This window comes from Nyctereutes procyonoides, unplaced genomic scaffold, assembly GCF_905146905.1.
Source record: "Nyctereutes procyonoides isolate TBG_1078 unplaced genomic scaffold, NYPRO_anot_genome, whole genome shotgun sequence".
In the NCBI taxonomy this organism is placed as follows: Eukaryota; Metazoa; Chordata; class Mammalia; order Carnivora; family Canidae; genus Nyctereutes; species Nyctereutes procyonoides.
This window is the reverse complement of record NW_026575131.1, coordinates 45,492,746-45,505,262: the sequence shown is the minus strand read 5'-3', so window position 1 is coordinate 45,505,262 and position 12,517 is coordinate 45,492,746. Positions and strand designations below refer to the sequence as shown.

Here is a 12,517-nt window from a genome sequence, read left to right as displayed (position 1 = left end):
CTGGGGTCTGAGGGAAGCAGGATGGCCTTGTGCTGGGAGTCTGAGGGCAGAGACTGCATGCTGTCCCGGAATGCTGGGCGAGGGAAGAGACTGTGCAAAATGTGCCCGTCCCCCATGTGCTTCAGCTGCCTTGGGAAAACTAGGCCTTGGGTGCTGAGACATCTTCCCACATCTCCCCTCCCTGGGCCCTGCCGGGTCCCGCCCAGGCTGCCCTGGCGCCGGCCACGGAATCTGATCCCGCCGGGAAGCAAAGGCCGTTTGTTCTCCCTTCTCGGCCACCCTGACACCAGCTCTGGATCACTTTCCAGGACACCCGCGAGTGACCAGGGGCCCCCAGGTGAGCCGTCCTGGTCTCAGCTCTGACTGGACTTGGTGGCCAATGACCCTGAAAGATCCCTCTGAGCCCCGTGGGACCTAAGGACACCCTCAGGAAGGTGCGGGAGAGTCACCATGGAGCCCACCCACCCACCCACTCCCAACTCGGGCCACATCCATCCCGACTGCCATGGCTGAGCCTACACCATCTTGGGCTACAAGGAGAGAGCCAAAGCTTTATCGTTCCTGCCTCTGGCTTCTCCCAGGTGCTGAGACAGGTGTCACCTCAGGTGAGATGAGGTCCCAGCTCCCCTGCTCACTAGCCGGTGACCCTTGAGCAGTGGCTTAACCTCTCTATACCTCAGTTTCTCCATCTTTACAATGGGACTCTCCATGGTGCTTACCTCAGAGCCGCTCCGAGGGAGATGCACGCATACTGCTCTACCGACTTGCAGAAACACTTCCCAGCTCAACAGTTTCTACAGCGTAAAGTCTAAGCAGGTGCATGGGGGGGTGCAGCCCTGGTGGCCTCTGCTATCGCAAACTCCACACTTGTATTCTAATGCTTCTGAGCCCAGCTGTGGCCCCTGCTGCTCTTTCCACCCCCAGATCAGAGCACCCACCTATGCCAGATTCAAACATCCGCTTGCCACCCCCCTTGAAGCCCCCTTAATGCTACTGCCTCCGACTTCACCGTTTATTCTGCCTACTATTGAGCTTGATGTAAGTGTGATTCCCTAATGAGTTCTCTTCTGAGTCTGGCTAATTCTGTTCAATATTATTTCTGTGACGTTTATCTAGGGTCAGAGGATAAACACCCAGGCCTTGAGCCCCTGTGTTGGGGTCACTCTGCTGTGTGTGCTCTTTGCTGTCTCCCAGAGATCCCCAGCAGGATGGAACCCAGGCAGTCATGGTACTGTCTGCTTATTGGTGTCCCTGAAGATTTGGTGTCTCTGGGACTTCCTGGGGTAACCTCCCCTGTAAACAAACCACACCCTCCTCCTCATCTCATGGTCTGGTTCTGATGATCCCAACCCAAGGCAATGTCTTTGGGAGATGTTATTCACTCTCTGATCACACCAGGGTGCCAACAGCTGCTTGTTTTTGCGTGGCCTGTGGAATTAATGGAGACATCAATCCCCTTTCTGATCTGGTCCTCGCAGCTGTGTTTGGTGGAGTGGAGGAGGTTACTTTATTTTATAAAGGACACTAAAGTGGCAGGTCACATGACTGTTCCCCGAGCCAGGTCTGTCCCAGGTCCTGGAGCACCAAACCCTTATCAGGTAGCCAGGACACACAGCGACGACCTCAGCATTTGGCTCCTGGCCGAGGCCCAGCCTCGTCCCCTCTCACCTGATTCTGGCTCAGATATGAGGATGCTTGGCACCCCTTCCAAAGCAGAGCCAGTGGGGGTGGGGTTGGTTTCGGCCGGGCAATGGGCAGCCCGCTCCCGGCTTCGTTTCTAGGGCTCCTATTCTGGGTCCCAGGAGGATGAGCAGGGGTCAGACGGGGATGAGGCTAGTGAGCTCACAGGGTGCAACATTTAAGGAGCTCTTAGTTCAGGAGCCCATCTCCACCTGCAGTGCCTCCTTAAATTTTTTAATTAAAGTAAAATTCACATGAATTCTCCATTTTAAAGTATACAGTTCAGTAGCATTTAGTGCACTGAGAATGTTGTGTAAACATCACCACTGTCTAGTTCCAGAACATTTATATCACTCAGGAGGGAAACCGCATCCTCGTGAGCAGTCAGTCTTTATCCTTGTTCCCCAGCTGCTGGCAGCCATTTACCTGCTGTCTCTGTGGATTTGTCTGTTCTGGACATTCATATGTGAATCACACACTATGTGGCCTTTTGTGTCTGACTTTTTTTTAAATTTTTATTTATTTATGGTAGTCACACACACACACAGAGAGAGAGAGAGAGGCAGGGACATAGGCAGAGGGAGAAGCAGGCTCCATGCACCGGGAGCCTGATGTGGGATTCGATCCCGGGTCTCCAGGATCGCGCCCTGGGCCAAAGGCAGGTGCTAAACCACTGCGCCACCCAGGGATCCCTGTGTCTGACTTTTTACACTTGGGTTTTCAAGCTCCATCCATGTGTACCATATCAGTGGTTTTTGTCCCTTTTCATGCCTGAGTAATATTCCATTACATGGCTTGATCACCTGCCCCATTCCAGTGGATTCTCAGAAACTGTAATTTCCAATGTTTCTTGGGCACCTGCTCTGTCCTGGAGCTCTTTGTGAAGGGGTAACCAGATTCCAGCCATCACCACCATATGGTCTCAGTTCCTGGGCCTCAGTTTCCCCATCTGTAAATAGGGTTATCCTGAAGATTAACTGAGGCCAGGAAAGTGAATGGTATGTGCCTGCAGAACCAGGCGTGTGATAAAGATGTGACATTTCTTATTCCTTTAAAGCAAGTTCTGTACCCAACGTGGAGCTTGAACTCATGACTCCAAGATCAAGACTTGCATGCTGTACCAACTGAGCCATCCAGGTGCCCCGAAATTTATTCTTATTTTTTTTAAATTTATTTATTTATGATAGTCACACACACAGAGAGAGAGAGGCAGAGACACAGGCAGAGGGAGAAGCAGGCTCCATGCACCGGGAGCCCGACGTGGGATTCGATCCCAGGTCTCCAGGATCGCGCCCTGGGCCAAAGGCAGGCGCCAAACCGCTGCACCACCCAGGGATCCCTTATTCTTATTTTTTAAAAAGATTGTATTTATCTATTTATTCATGAGAGACACAGAGAGAGAGGAAGGCAGAGACACAGGCAGAGGGAGAAGCAGGCTCCATGCAGGGAGCCTGACGCGGGACTCGATCCCGGGTCTCCAGGATCATGCCCTGGGCCAAAGGTGGTCACTAAACCACTGGACCACCAGGGCTGCCCCGAAATTTATTCTTATTTTATATTTTTCATTGATATTTATTATGCTCCCCGAGAATCCATGCTTACTAGGTGCCCCACATGTCGGGCGCCACGTGGGATGTTCATGTGTATTATCTCTCCACTTCACTCCACAGCAAAGAGGTCTCTGCAGCTTCCCGGTGGCTCTGGGAGGACGCAGCTGGAGTTGGGGTCAGTGGGCCACTAGGGTCTGGGTGTATTGGATCAGCAGGGTCCCTGCCAGGGTCAGAATTAGGAGAGGAGCCCCCCCCCCACACACTGGGCACTGTTACCTCTCTCTCCATTGGAAAAGGCCCCGGGGCGGGGGGTGGAGTTTAAGCCACTTTGTGGCTGAGCTGCTCCTCTCCCTGGGCCTCAGAATGCCTGTATGGCCCAGGAAGGGACGCACTGGGAGAATTCTGGGGACATCTGTCCATTTGGGGTGAGGGTGGAGGCCAGGCATTCCCACCCCTAGTGAAATTTATATGCATGAAGATTTGTAGGACATGGGCCCCGACTGGGGTCTATCTATAAAGAGTACACTCTTGTACCCCACTTCAGCCTCCACATCCTACTCCTGTGACTCCACCCATCATACTGGGCCTGGGCTTGACCACACAGCATGTTCGGATGTGGCTCAAGTGACAAAGGTGATAGTGAAGGTTGGAGTTTATTTGAGGGTCGTGCAGGTCATGTGGGATGGGAGTGGGACCAGGGCCTCTGGAGATCCCTAGGGCTCCGAGTTTGTTTGTTTGTGTGTGTGGTTTTTTTTTTTAAGATTTTATTTGTTTATTCATGAGAGACACAGAGAGAGAGGCAGAGACATAGGCAGAGGGAGAAGTAGGCTCCCTGCGGGGAGCCCGATGTGGGACTCGATCCTGGGCCCTGGGATCATGCCCTGAACTGAAGACAGATGCTCAACCTCTGAGCCACCCAGGTGTCCCCTCTGGGGCTCTGAGTTATCCAGTCTAAGCCTTGTCAGTTTCATGAGCCCCAGAAAGTGGCCATCAACCCCCCTTTTCCTGCCATCAGGGGCCCTGAATGATGACAGCAGATGTTGGCATGCATTGAGGACCTACTGTGCACAGGCACTTGGAATGGTTTATATTGAGTCTCACAGGAGCCCTAGGTGGAGGAACTGCTTCTGTCCCCATTTTATAGACAAGGAAACTGAGACATAGAGCAGCAAAGCCCTCGGCCAGGGGCCCACAGCCAGAAGGGGGTCCAGCCCTCCAGGGGCCCCTGTGGCCCTGGGCTGCTCTGAGCTCAGCACACACAGATTTCAAATGCTCACAGCCCGGAAGAAGTCGCAGAGTCTGAGACTTGCACTGTCAGCAGCATGGGGGTTAGAGAACCGGGTTCGAATCCTGACTCTGATTCTCAGTACTGGCCATGGGACTCCTGGTGAGTCACTGCCCCTCTCTGGACCTCGGTTTCCTCATCTGTAAAACGGATGGAGACATTTAGAGAATCACTATTTAAACCCAACACTCCCCTCCTGCCTCTAACATCTGACAGCTACATTTCCCAGCCTTTCCTGCCTGGAGATGTGGCCATGTGACTCTGTTCTTGCCAGTGAGGTATAAGCAGGAGGGTCCCAAGGCCTCCTAGAAAGATTTCTAGAAGATGCTGAGCCCCCCACCCCTTGGCCTCTGCCTTTCCCTCTGAGGGAGGAGGTGAAGGCTAGAGCCCTGGCAGCCACTTTGTGCCATGAAGCAGCCTTGAGGACACAAGCCAGGGATGCTGTGAACTGAGAAATCAAGTCATATTACTGTGGTTGAGTCTGGACCTATCTGTCAGGCAGCAGGCCTGACACCAGGTCGCTATCTCTGATCCTTGGGTTCACACTAGTGTGGAGTCCTTCCCCGAGGCCCCTGGCCGGTGGCCCAGCATGCTGCGCATCTCGTGGGTGACCACTTCCCAGTGCCGCCTGCCAGCAGACAGAGTCCGGTGCATGCGGGGTAAAGGCAGGCTGCTCTCCCGGCCTCCCCCCAGGGCTGCAGGTGCTACAGCAGTGCCCGTGGGTCTGAAGGGGTCCCCAGATTCTGGGAAGGATGAGTAGGGGGTCCGGTGGTGGGTACCCTGCTGGGGCTGAGCCCTGGGGCTGGCCTTGGAGACTTCAGCAGGGTGGACAGGGTCGTCTTCAAAGTGCGGTGGAGACAGTTCATGGAGGCTACGGCGGGTGGCCCGGGCAGCCCGGAGCAGAGTGTGGGTGAGGGCCACCACCAGCACCAGAGCACCCACTCCGAGGATGGAGGCGGCGGCCGCACCTGTCTCGATCTCAAAGAGCAGCAAGGCATAGATGGACAGTGCTGGGGAAAGAAAGGGCTCTCATTTACTTAGTCACCAAGCGTTTGCTCCCCAAGCCCCGAGAGAGCTCCCCCAAACACAGGGCAGTCACAGAAACCCATACAGCATGACAGGCGCATAGCTTAACTATCTAATCCTCTCACATTGTCGTCACATCCATTTTACCCAAAAATGGTAAATTTTATGTTATGCGTACTTGACCACAACTAAAGCAACCCGAATCTCAGGCTTCCTGAAGCCCGTGATTAACTTTCAGGGAACCACAGCCCCTCTCCGGCCTTAGTCTGCTGGTTTGAACAAGACAGTTGGTGACCTGACCTTGAGGTCTGATCTGTACTAGTTTTCCGCTGACGTATCAAGCGCCCAGTTGATACCATTCTTTTTTTTTTTTAATTATTTATTTATTTATGATAGTCACACACACAGAGAGAGAGAGAGAGAGGGGCAGAGACACAGGCAGAGGGAGAAGCAGGCTCCACGCACCGGGAACCCGACGTGGGATTCGATCCCGGGTCTCCAGGATCGTGCCCTGGGTCAAAGGCAGGCGCCAAACCGCTGCACCACCCAGGGATCCCGATACCATTCTTTTTGATGAGGACTGGCCTGCACCTTGTAGGACATTTAGCAGCTTCTACCCACTAGATACAGTAGCATTCTCTCCCTTCCCTGTCAAGACAAGCAAAAGTGTCGCCAGAGGGGCTCAGTGGTTGAGTGTCTGCCTTTGGCTCAGATCATGATCCCAGGGTCCTGGGGGAGCCTACTTCTCCTCCTACTTATGTCTCTGCCTCTCTCTGTTTCTCTCATGAATAAATAAATAAAATATTTTTTAAAAAGTCTCTAGATATTGCCAAATGTCCCCCAAGTCAGCAGAATCAATTCCCCTTGAGAACCATTGTCCAGTCCCTACCGTCACCCTGAGCACTAAGGTAGGAGCACGGACCCACAGCTCTGGCATCAGTAATATGCATGGTACTAGGCTTGGCCAATCAGAGCATTGCTTCCCTTGGTTGTAGCGATTGGCGCAGGGCTATCACATGACCCAAGCCCAGCCAATCAGAGCCATCCTTGGGACTTTCAACTGGGCTGTCGGTAGGGAGGAACTTTCTTACCGCAGCAGCCAAGGAATTGGCAGAAGAGAAACCCAGAGTGGATGGAAGCCTTCTTGGCACTTGGCTGGTTGTTTTTATGCTTTCTCTGGCTCTGTATTCTTGCCTTTTTTTTTTTTTTAATATTTTATTTATTTATTCATGAGACACTCGGAGAGAGAGAGCCAGAGGGAGAAGCAGGATCCCTGCAGGGAGTCCCATGCAGGACTGGATCCCCAGACCCCAGGATCATGCCCTGAGCCAAAGGAAGATGCTCAACCTCTGAGCCACCCACCTGGGTGGCTATATTCTTGCTTTTAAGATGCCACACTGCATCATATTTGACATATTAAAGTGAGGCCAAGGACTTTTTTTTTTTTCTCTAAACATTTTTGAAAAGGTTTTTTTAATTATTCTTTTGGCTCTGGCTAGCAACGAATGGATGATTGGATGATTGGCTTGATGTGCTCGGGAATTCTTGCTGAGTGAGGTCACCTAACCTCAAAAAGAATCTAAATGGGAGCTGAACAAATTCTTAATTTAACACTTAACAAGGCTGACACACTTATCTCTTTTCCCCTCTTTGTGAGTTTTTCTTGTAGATTAGAATGAGGATGTCTTATTCTACAAGTCTCCAACACTTTTTTTTTTTTTTTGCCAGGCTGTGAAAAGGCTCAAGATTGTAGGCATTGTGTTGAAAGCACTTACAGATACAGCATCTTTCTCTGGAGATACCAGGGGAAGAGGCGAAGTGAGAGGAATTTCTGATTACATTGTTTGAGCACCTAGATCCAGCTCCACCTGAGGACAACTACCCCTGATCTTTAAAGATACATGAATCATCCCATCCACTCTCCTTTTAAAAAACTCACAATGAAGCATTTTATTAAGTCGAACATCAAAAGTTATTCAGAGTTTCCTGTACATTATACACCCACATATTCCCTTATGTTCCCATAATGGAATATAGGCTCACGTCTCACAAATAAATAATTTAAATATGTTTCTAAACTTCTATTTCTCTGTTGCAGGAATAAGAAAAAGACAGTAACAGCAAATCTCTTGTTTTTCATTCAGCTGAATATTTTTTTCTTCCAGTAAAACAGGTTGTTTATAGGAGTGCCAGTGGCCTACGTATGATTCAGCACTGAATCTGCAGTACCATCAATACATTTTTCAGGATTAGAAAAAATATAAGATGTCAGGTGTCTCTTTAAGGAATCTTGATGATTTGGTTCCTTTTTGGTAAGTGTGGGTGAGAGATGGTGGATTTAAGAAAAGTTATTACAATTTAGGGAAGGAAAGACAGTGCCGTGTGTCCTTCTGTCACCCACATTATTAGTTTTTCTTCTGCTTCATGTTTTGGGATTTATAACTACATTTCTGGTTTATAAAACATATATACACATGTACATGTACATATATATATATTTTTTTTTTTGAGGGGGCGGTGTTTGGTTTTTGTTTGTTTTGTTTCTGTTTTCCTAAGCTATTCGAGCTGGAAGTTTCAACATTTGTAACCAAACAGTTTTTACTAAGACCAACCTGTGAAACACTATCCCCAGAAAACCACCAAGGACTTAAAAGCTTTTGTTCAAACCAAATGTGAGAAACTGAAGAATCAAAAATATTCTGGAGACAGCTACCACTTACGGAACCCGCACTGGGTTCCAATAACTGGGGTCAGATGTTGTTCATGGGCTTTCATCGGAATTAACCCAGAATCCCCTCAGCAATTCTAGAAGGCAGGGAAGTATGCATCCCTGCTGTACCGATGAGGGAACTGGGACACAAAGGAAATCTGCCCAAAGTCCCAGAGCAAGAAAGTGTCAGAGCTGAGAGTCTAACACAGGCAGATTGGCTCTGGAGCTGACTTCAGTTATGGGACCACTACCCCTGGCCACCCCAGCCTGGGGCTCTACACCCCACCTTCTATCCCCCAGCACGCACCTGCTAAGTAGACGGAGACCCCACAGCAGAAAACACCAAGGGCCACGTGTCTGAGGAGACGGCAGTCATAGAGAAACCAGTCAGACCTGAGAAGGAGGGGCGCAGGAAGAGAACGAGCTCAGGGGGTGGAACTGGTGGGGGAAGGCCAGGGAGGAGAGGCAGGGAGAGTGGCCCAGCTTTGGGGGACTTGAGATCTATGGGAGGACTCAACCATCCATCCATCCATCTCTCTCCACCTACCTATTCATTTGTTCTTCCAGGTAAATGTCCACTACTACTTACCATCCACCCATCCCCATTGATATTCAACCACACAGCCATCATCCACTTGGCCAGGCCCTATTAATCCATCCATCCACTTATTTAAATAGCAACCATCCATCCCTCCGTCCTTCCATTTGTGATTCACCACCCATCTACCCCATCCATCCATCATCCATCTCCCACTCACCATCCATTGATCCAACCAACTATCCATCTGTCCATTCATCCACCCCTCATTCACCACTCATCCATCCCCTCTCTCCTATGACTCATCCATATACATCAGTCCATTCAAATATCCAACATTCATGAGGCAGCTATTATGCACAGACACTTGCTAGGGACCTGACTTCTCATTATTTTATGGACCATAAGCTTATTTGGGAAATGAAGAAACCAGGGTAACTTGTCATCAGACATGATAGAAACAGAGATTCCCAAGAGCTGAGACTGATTGAGGACTTAGTTTTGAGCCTGGTACTGTGCTAAGCACTTCTGTTGTGTGCACCCTCCCTTCTCTACTCCTGGAGGTTTAGGAAATGGAGGCTCTGAGAGCTTCCATTATCACTCACCTCCCGCTGGTACAGTGGAAATGGCTTCTTCCCTGGTCTCCCCACCACCTCCCCTCCCGGCCCCTGTTTTCTTGTGTGGCAGCTGGAGGGTGTTATTTCAAACCGAAGTCAGATCATGTCCCTCCTTGCTCACAACTCTCGGGCAGCGTAAACCCCAAAGTCTTCACCATAGCACAGGAAGCCCCTACATGCTCCAGTTCCGGATTTCCCTGTTCTTATCTCCTTCATGTCTCCCTCCAGCCACACCAACCACTACCCTCTAACACCCCAAGGTCATTCCTGCCCCAGGGCCTCTGCACGTGCTGTTCCCCCTGCCTGGATCACAGACCTCCAGATCTTCTGCCTCCTTTCCTCCTTCAGTTAAGTCTCTGCCCAAGCCTCCACTGATGGTCCCATCTCAACGACCCATCTCAACCACCCTATCCTCTTCTACTGCATCACCCATTTTCTTCCTTTCCCAGCATTTATCCTGGGATTGACATTATTGTCTAGTCTCTATTGTCTACCCCAAGAGGGCAGATCTGGATCCCTCTGGTTCATGCAGTGTGTCCTCTACAAGCTATGTTGGGCTCAGCCCCCTGCAGGCACCCAATACAAATTTGTCGACTAACAGATGAGTGCATTTCAGCACCGCTTGAGCTGTGGAATGGATACTGCACACTTTAGGTGGGATCAACTCCAGCGGGGAAGTTCCCATCTGCTGAAATCCATGGAATCCTGGCCCCTGATTCTGGCTCCCCTGCCCCAGCATCCTGGAGGAAAACACTGGGAGGTGGGGCAGCAGTGAGTTCTTGACTCAGGGTAAGTTCCTCACTCTTCATTCCCTGCCCCCTGCCCCCTGCCTCCCCCGCCCCCTGCCCATGTTCCAGGTGCCTGAGTAAGGAACCCCACGAGGGGCCAGAGCACAGGATCTGGCTCTACCAGGAGCATGTTCACATCTAGTCCACCTGCTTCCAAAAAGGGCAGCCTAGAGAGATCAGTCTCCCCTGTGTGAGGCTCAGTTACAAAGGGAGGTAGCAACACCAGCAGCCCAGGGACCGGGGGCCTTCGCTGGGTTAGTCCACAGAACACGAGAAGCACGGAGCTTAGGGTTCCCTAAGTGAACATCAACACTGGGGCCAGCCTACCCTGGGTCTTCTCTGACTGCAGTTTTCACCTCTGTAAAATGGGGGTCACTGTAGTCGGTGCACCTGCTGTAAATTTTCAACTACTGTAGGATGAAGGGAGGGAGAGATGGTAGAGGGAGTGGGAGATGGAAAGAGGGGAGAAAGGGAGGTCGGGATGGAAGAAAGGGGAAGGGAAAGGGGAGAGGGAAAGCTCTCCCCTAACCTGAGGCCCCTGAGAGGGGCAGCGGCTCCCCCGGGCTCTCCGGGCCCCCAGCCGGGCCTCGGGGAGGAGGGGACTGTCCTACCTGCCGGGGCCAGGCCCCCGCGCCAGCTCGGCGCCCAGATGGCCGCAGAGCGCGGCGAGCAGAAGGCAGGTGAGGCCCAGCACCAGGGCGAGCGCGGCGAGCGCGGCGGCCAGCGGCAGCAGCGCCCCGGCCGCGTCCTCGGGCAGCCCGGGGCCGCCGCCCAGCTCGGGGCCCAGCCCGTCGGCGCGCAGCCCCCGAAGCTCCGCGCGGCCCGCCTGCAGCTGGAACAGCAGCTGCGCTCCCAGCGCCGCCAGCACGGCCGCCGGGATGCCCAGCAGGGTCATCGCGGCCAGCACCCGGCCGCCGTACGACCGGGCCATGGCTGGGGTCTGCCGGTCGGGGTGGGGGTGGGGGCGGTCAAGGAATAAGAGATTTTAACCGGGCAGGTGAGTCGGGCGGGCGTCCAAGGGCCCCCAGGAGTTCCGAGGGGGGCGGGACTGCACGGGGTATCTCAAAGTTGGGGGGCCGTCGGGGGATTGGCGTGCCGACCGCGGTGGGGATGAGAAAGTGCCGCGAAAACTTGGGACCAAGTCTTTTCTCCTCCCTCTGGGGACCCTGCGGGCGCCCCCTCCCGGCGTCCACGTCCTGGGCGGGCGGGGCCGGCGCGGGGCGGGGCGAAGATGGGACGGAGGTGGCCCCGGGAGCTGCCAGGGCTGGGAGGCCGGAGCCAGGGAACCCCACAAGCCCCCAAACTCATTAAAGCGAGTCCCACACCACCCACTGCCCTAAGCACCTGTTTCATTGTTCTTTAAAAAAGGAAATTTGAACGAATTTTTAAATAATTCCCTTTGATATTCAGTCTCTTATCTGCGGACCTTGCAATTGGCTGTGATTTCCCCTCCGCTCAATCTTCTTTCAGAAATGTCGCCTTCTGGGTGAGGCTCTTTGGGGCCTCCCGCTTGAGCTGACACCCCTGTCCTTTGCTGCTGGGCTTTGTTCTTCCCGTGACACGTTTTTGGTTATTATAATTTATTTTTCATTTTTAAAATTGAGGTGAAATTTACATGACATAAAAGAAACCACTCTGAAGTGAACAATCCAGTGGCATTTAGTACATGCATGATGTTGTGCAAACAACATGTCCGTCTAGTTCTGGAATATTTTCATCACCCCAAAAGGAGCCTCTCATCCCCCACCCATTAGCAATCACTCCCCACTCCTCCTCCCCCAGCCTTGGCCGCCACTGATCTGCTCTCTGTCTCTAGATTTGCCTGTTCTGGACATTTTACATACATGGAGCCAGGCAGTATGTGATTTTTTTGTGTCCAGCTTCTTTCACTGAGCAAAATAATTTTTTGAGGTTCATCCACGTGGTACCGTGTAGCAGTTCTTCATTGCACATAATGGTTGAATAGCACCCCACTGTGTGGATGGACCGCATTTAGTTTAGCCATTTGTTTGTTGAGGGGCATGTGGGTTTTCCCCCCACCTTTTAGCTGTTGTGAATAGTGCTGGTGTGAACACGCACGCACAATTATTTCTTTGAGTCCCTGTTTTCATTTCTTTTGCGTTTACACCTAGTAGTGGAATTGCTGGTAACCATACACTTAACTTCCTGAGGAACCCCAGACTGCTTTTCACAGCAACTGGACCCTTCTACCTTCCCACCAGCAGTGCCCCAGGGTTCCAATTTTTTCATTTCCCTGCCAACACTTGCCGTGTGCTGGTTTTTTGGTTACAGCCAACTTACTGGGTGCGAAGTGGTATCTCAC

General features: G+C 51.9%; 1 protein-coding gene across 1 annotated transcript; it reads right to left on the bottom strand.

Moving 5' to 3' along the window:
- Positions 1-4,573: 4,573 nt before the first annotated feature.
- Positions 4,574-11,286, bottom strand: TMEM221 (transmembrane protein 221). The gene is made up of 3 exons (XM_055342679.1): positions 10,806-11,286; positions 8,559-8,644; positions 4,574-5,525 (listed from the first exon to the last, which is right to left on the bottom strand). The coding sequence occupies exons 1-3, from the start codon at positions 11,123-11,125 to the stop codon at positions 5,056-5,058; spliced, it is 876 nt and encodes a 291-aa protein (XP_055198654.1). The 5' UTR covers positions 11,126-11,286; the 3' UTR covers positions 4,574-5,055.
- Positions 11,287-12,517: the final 1,231 nt, after the last annotated feature.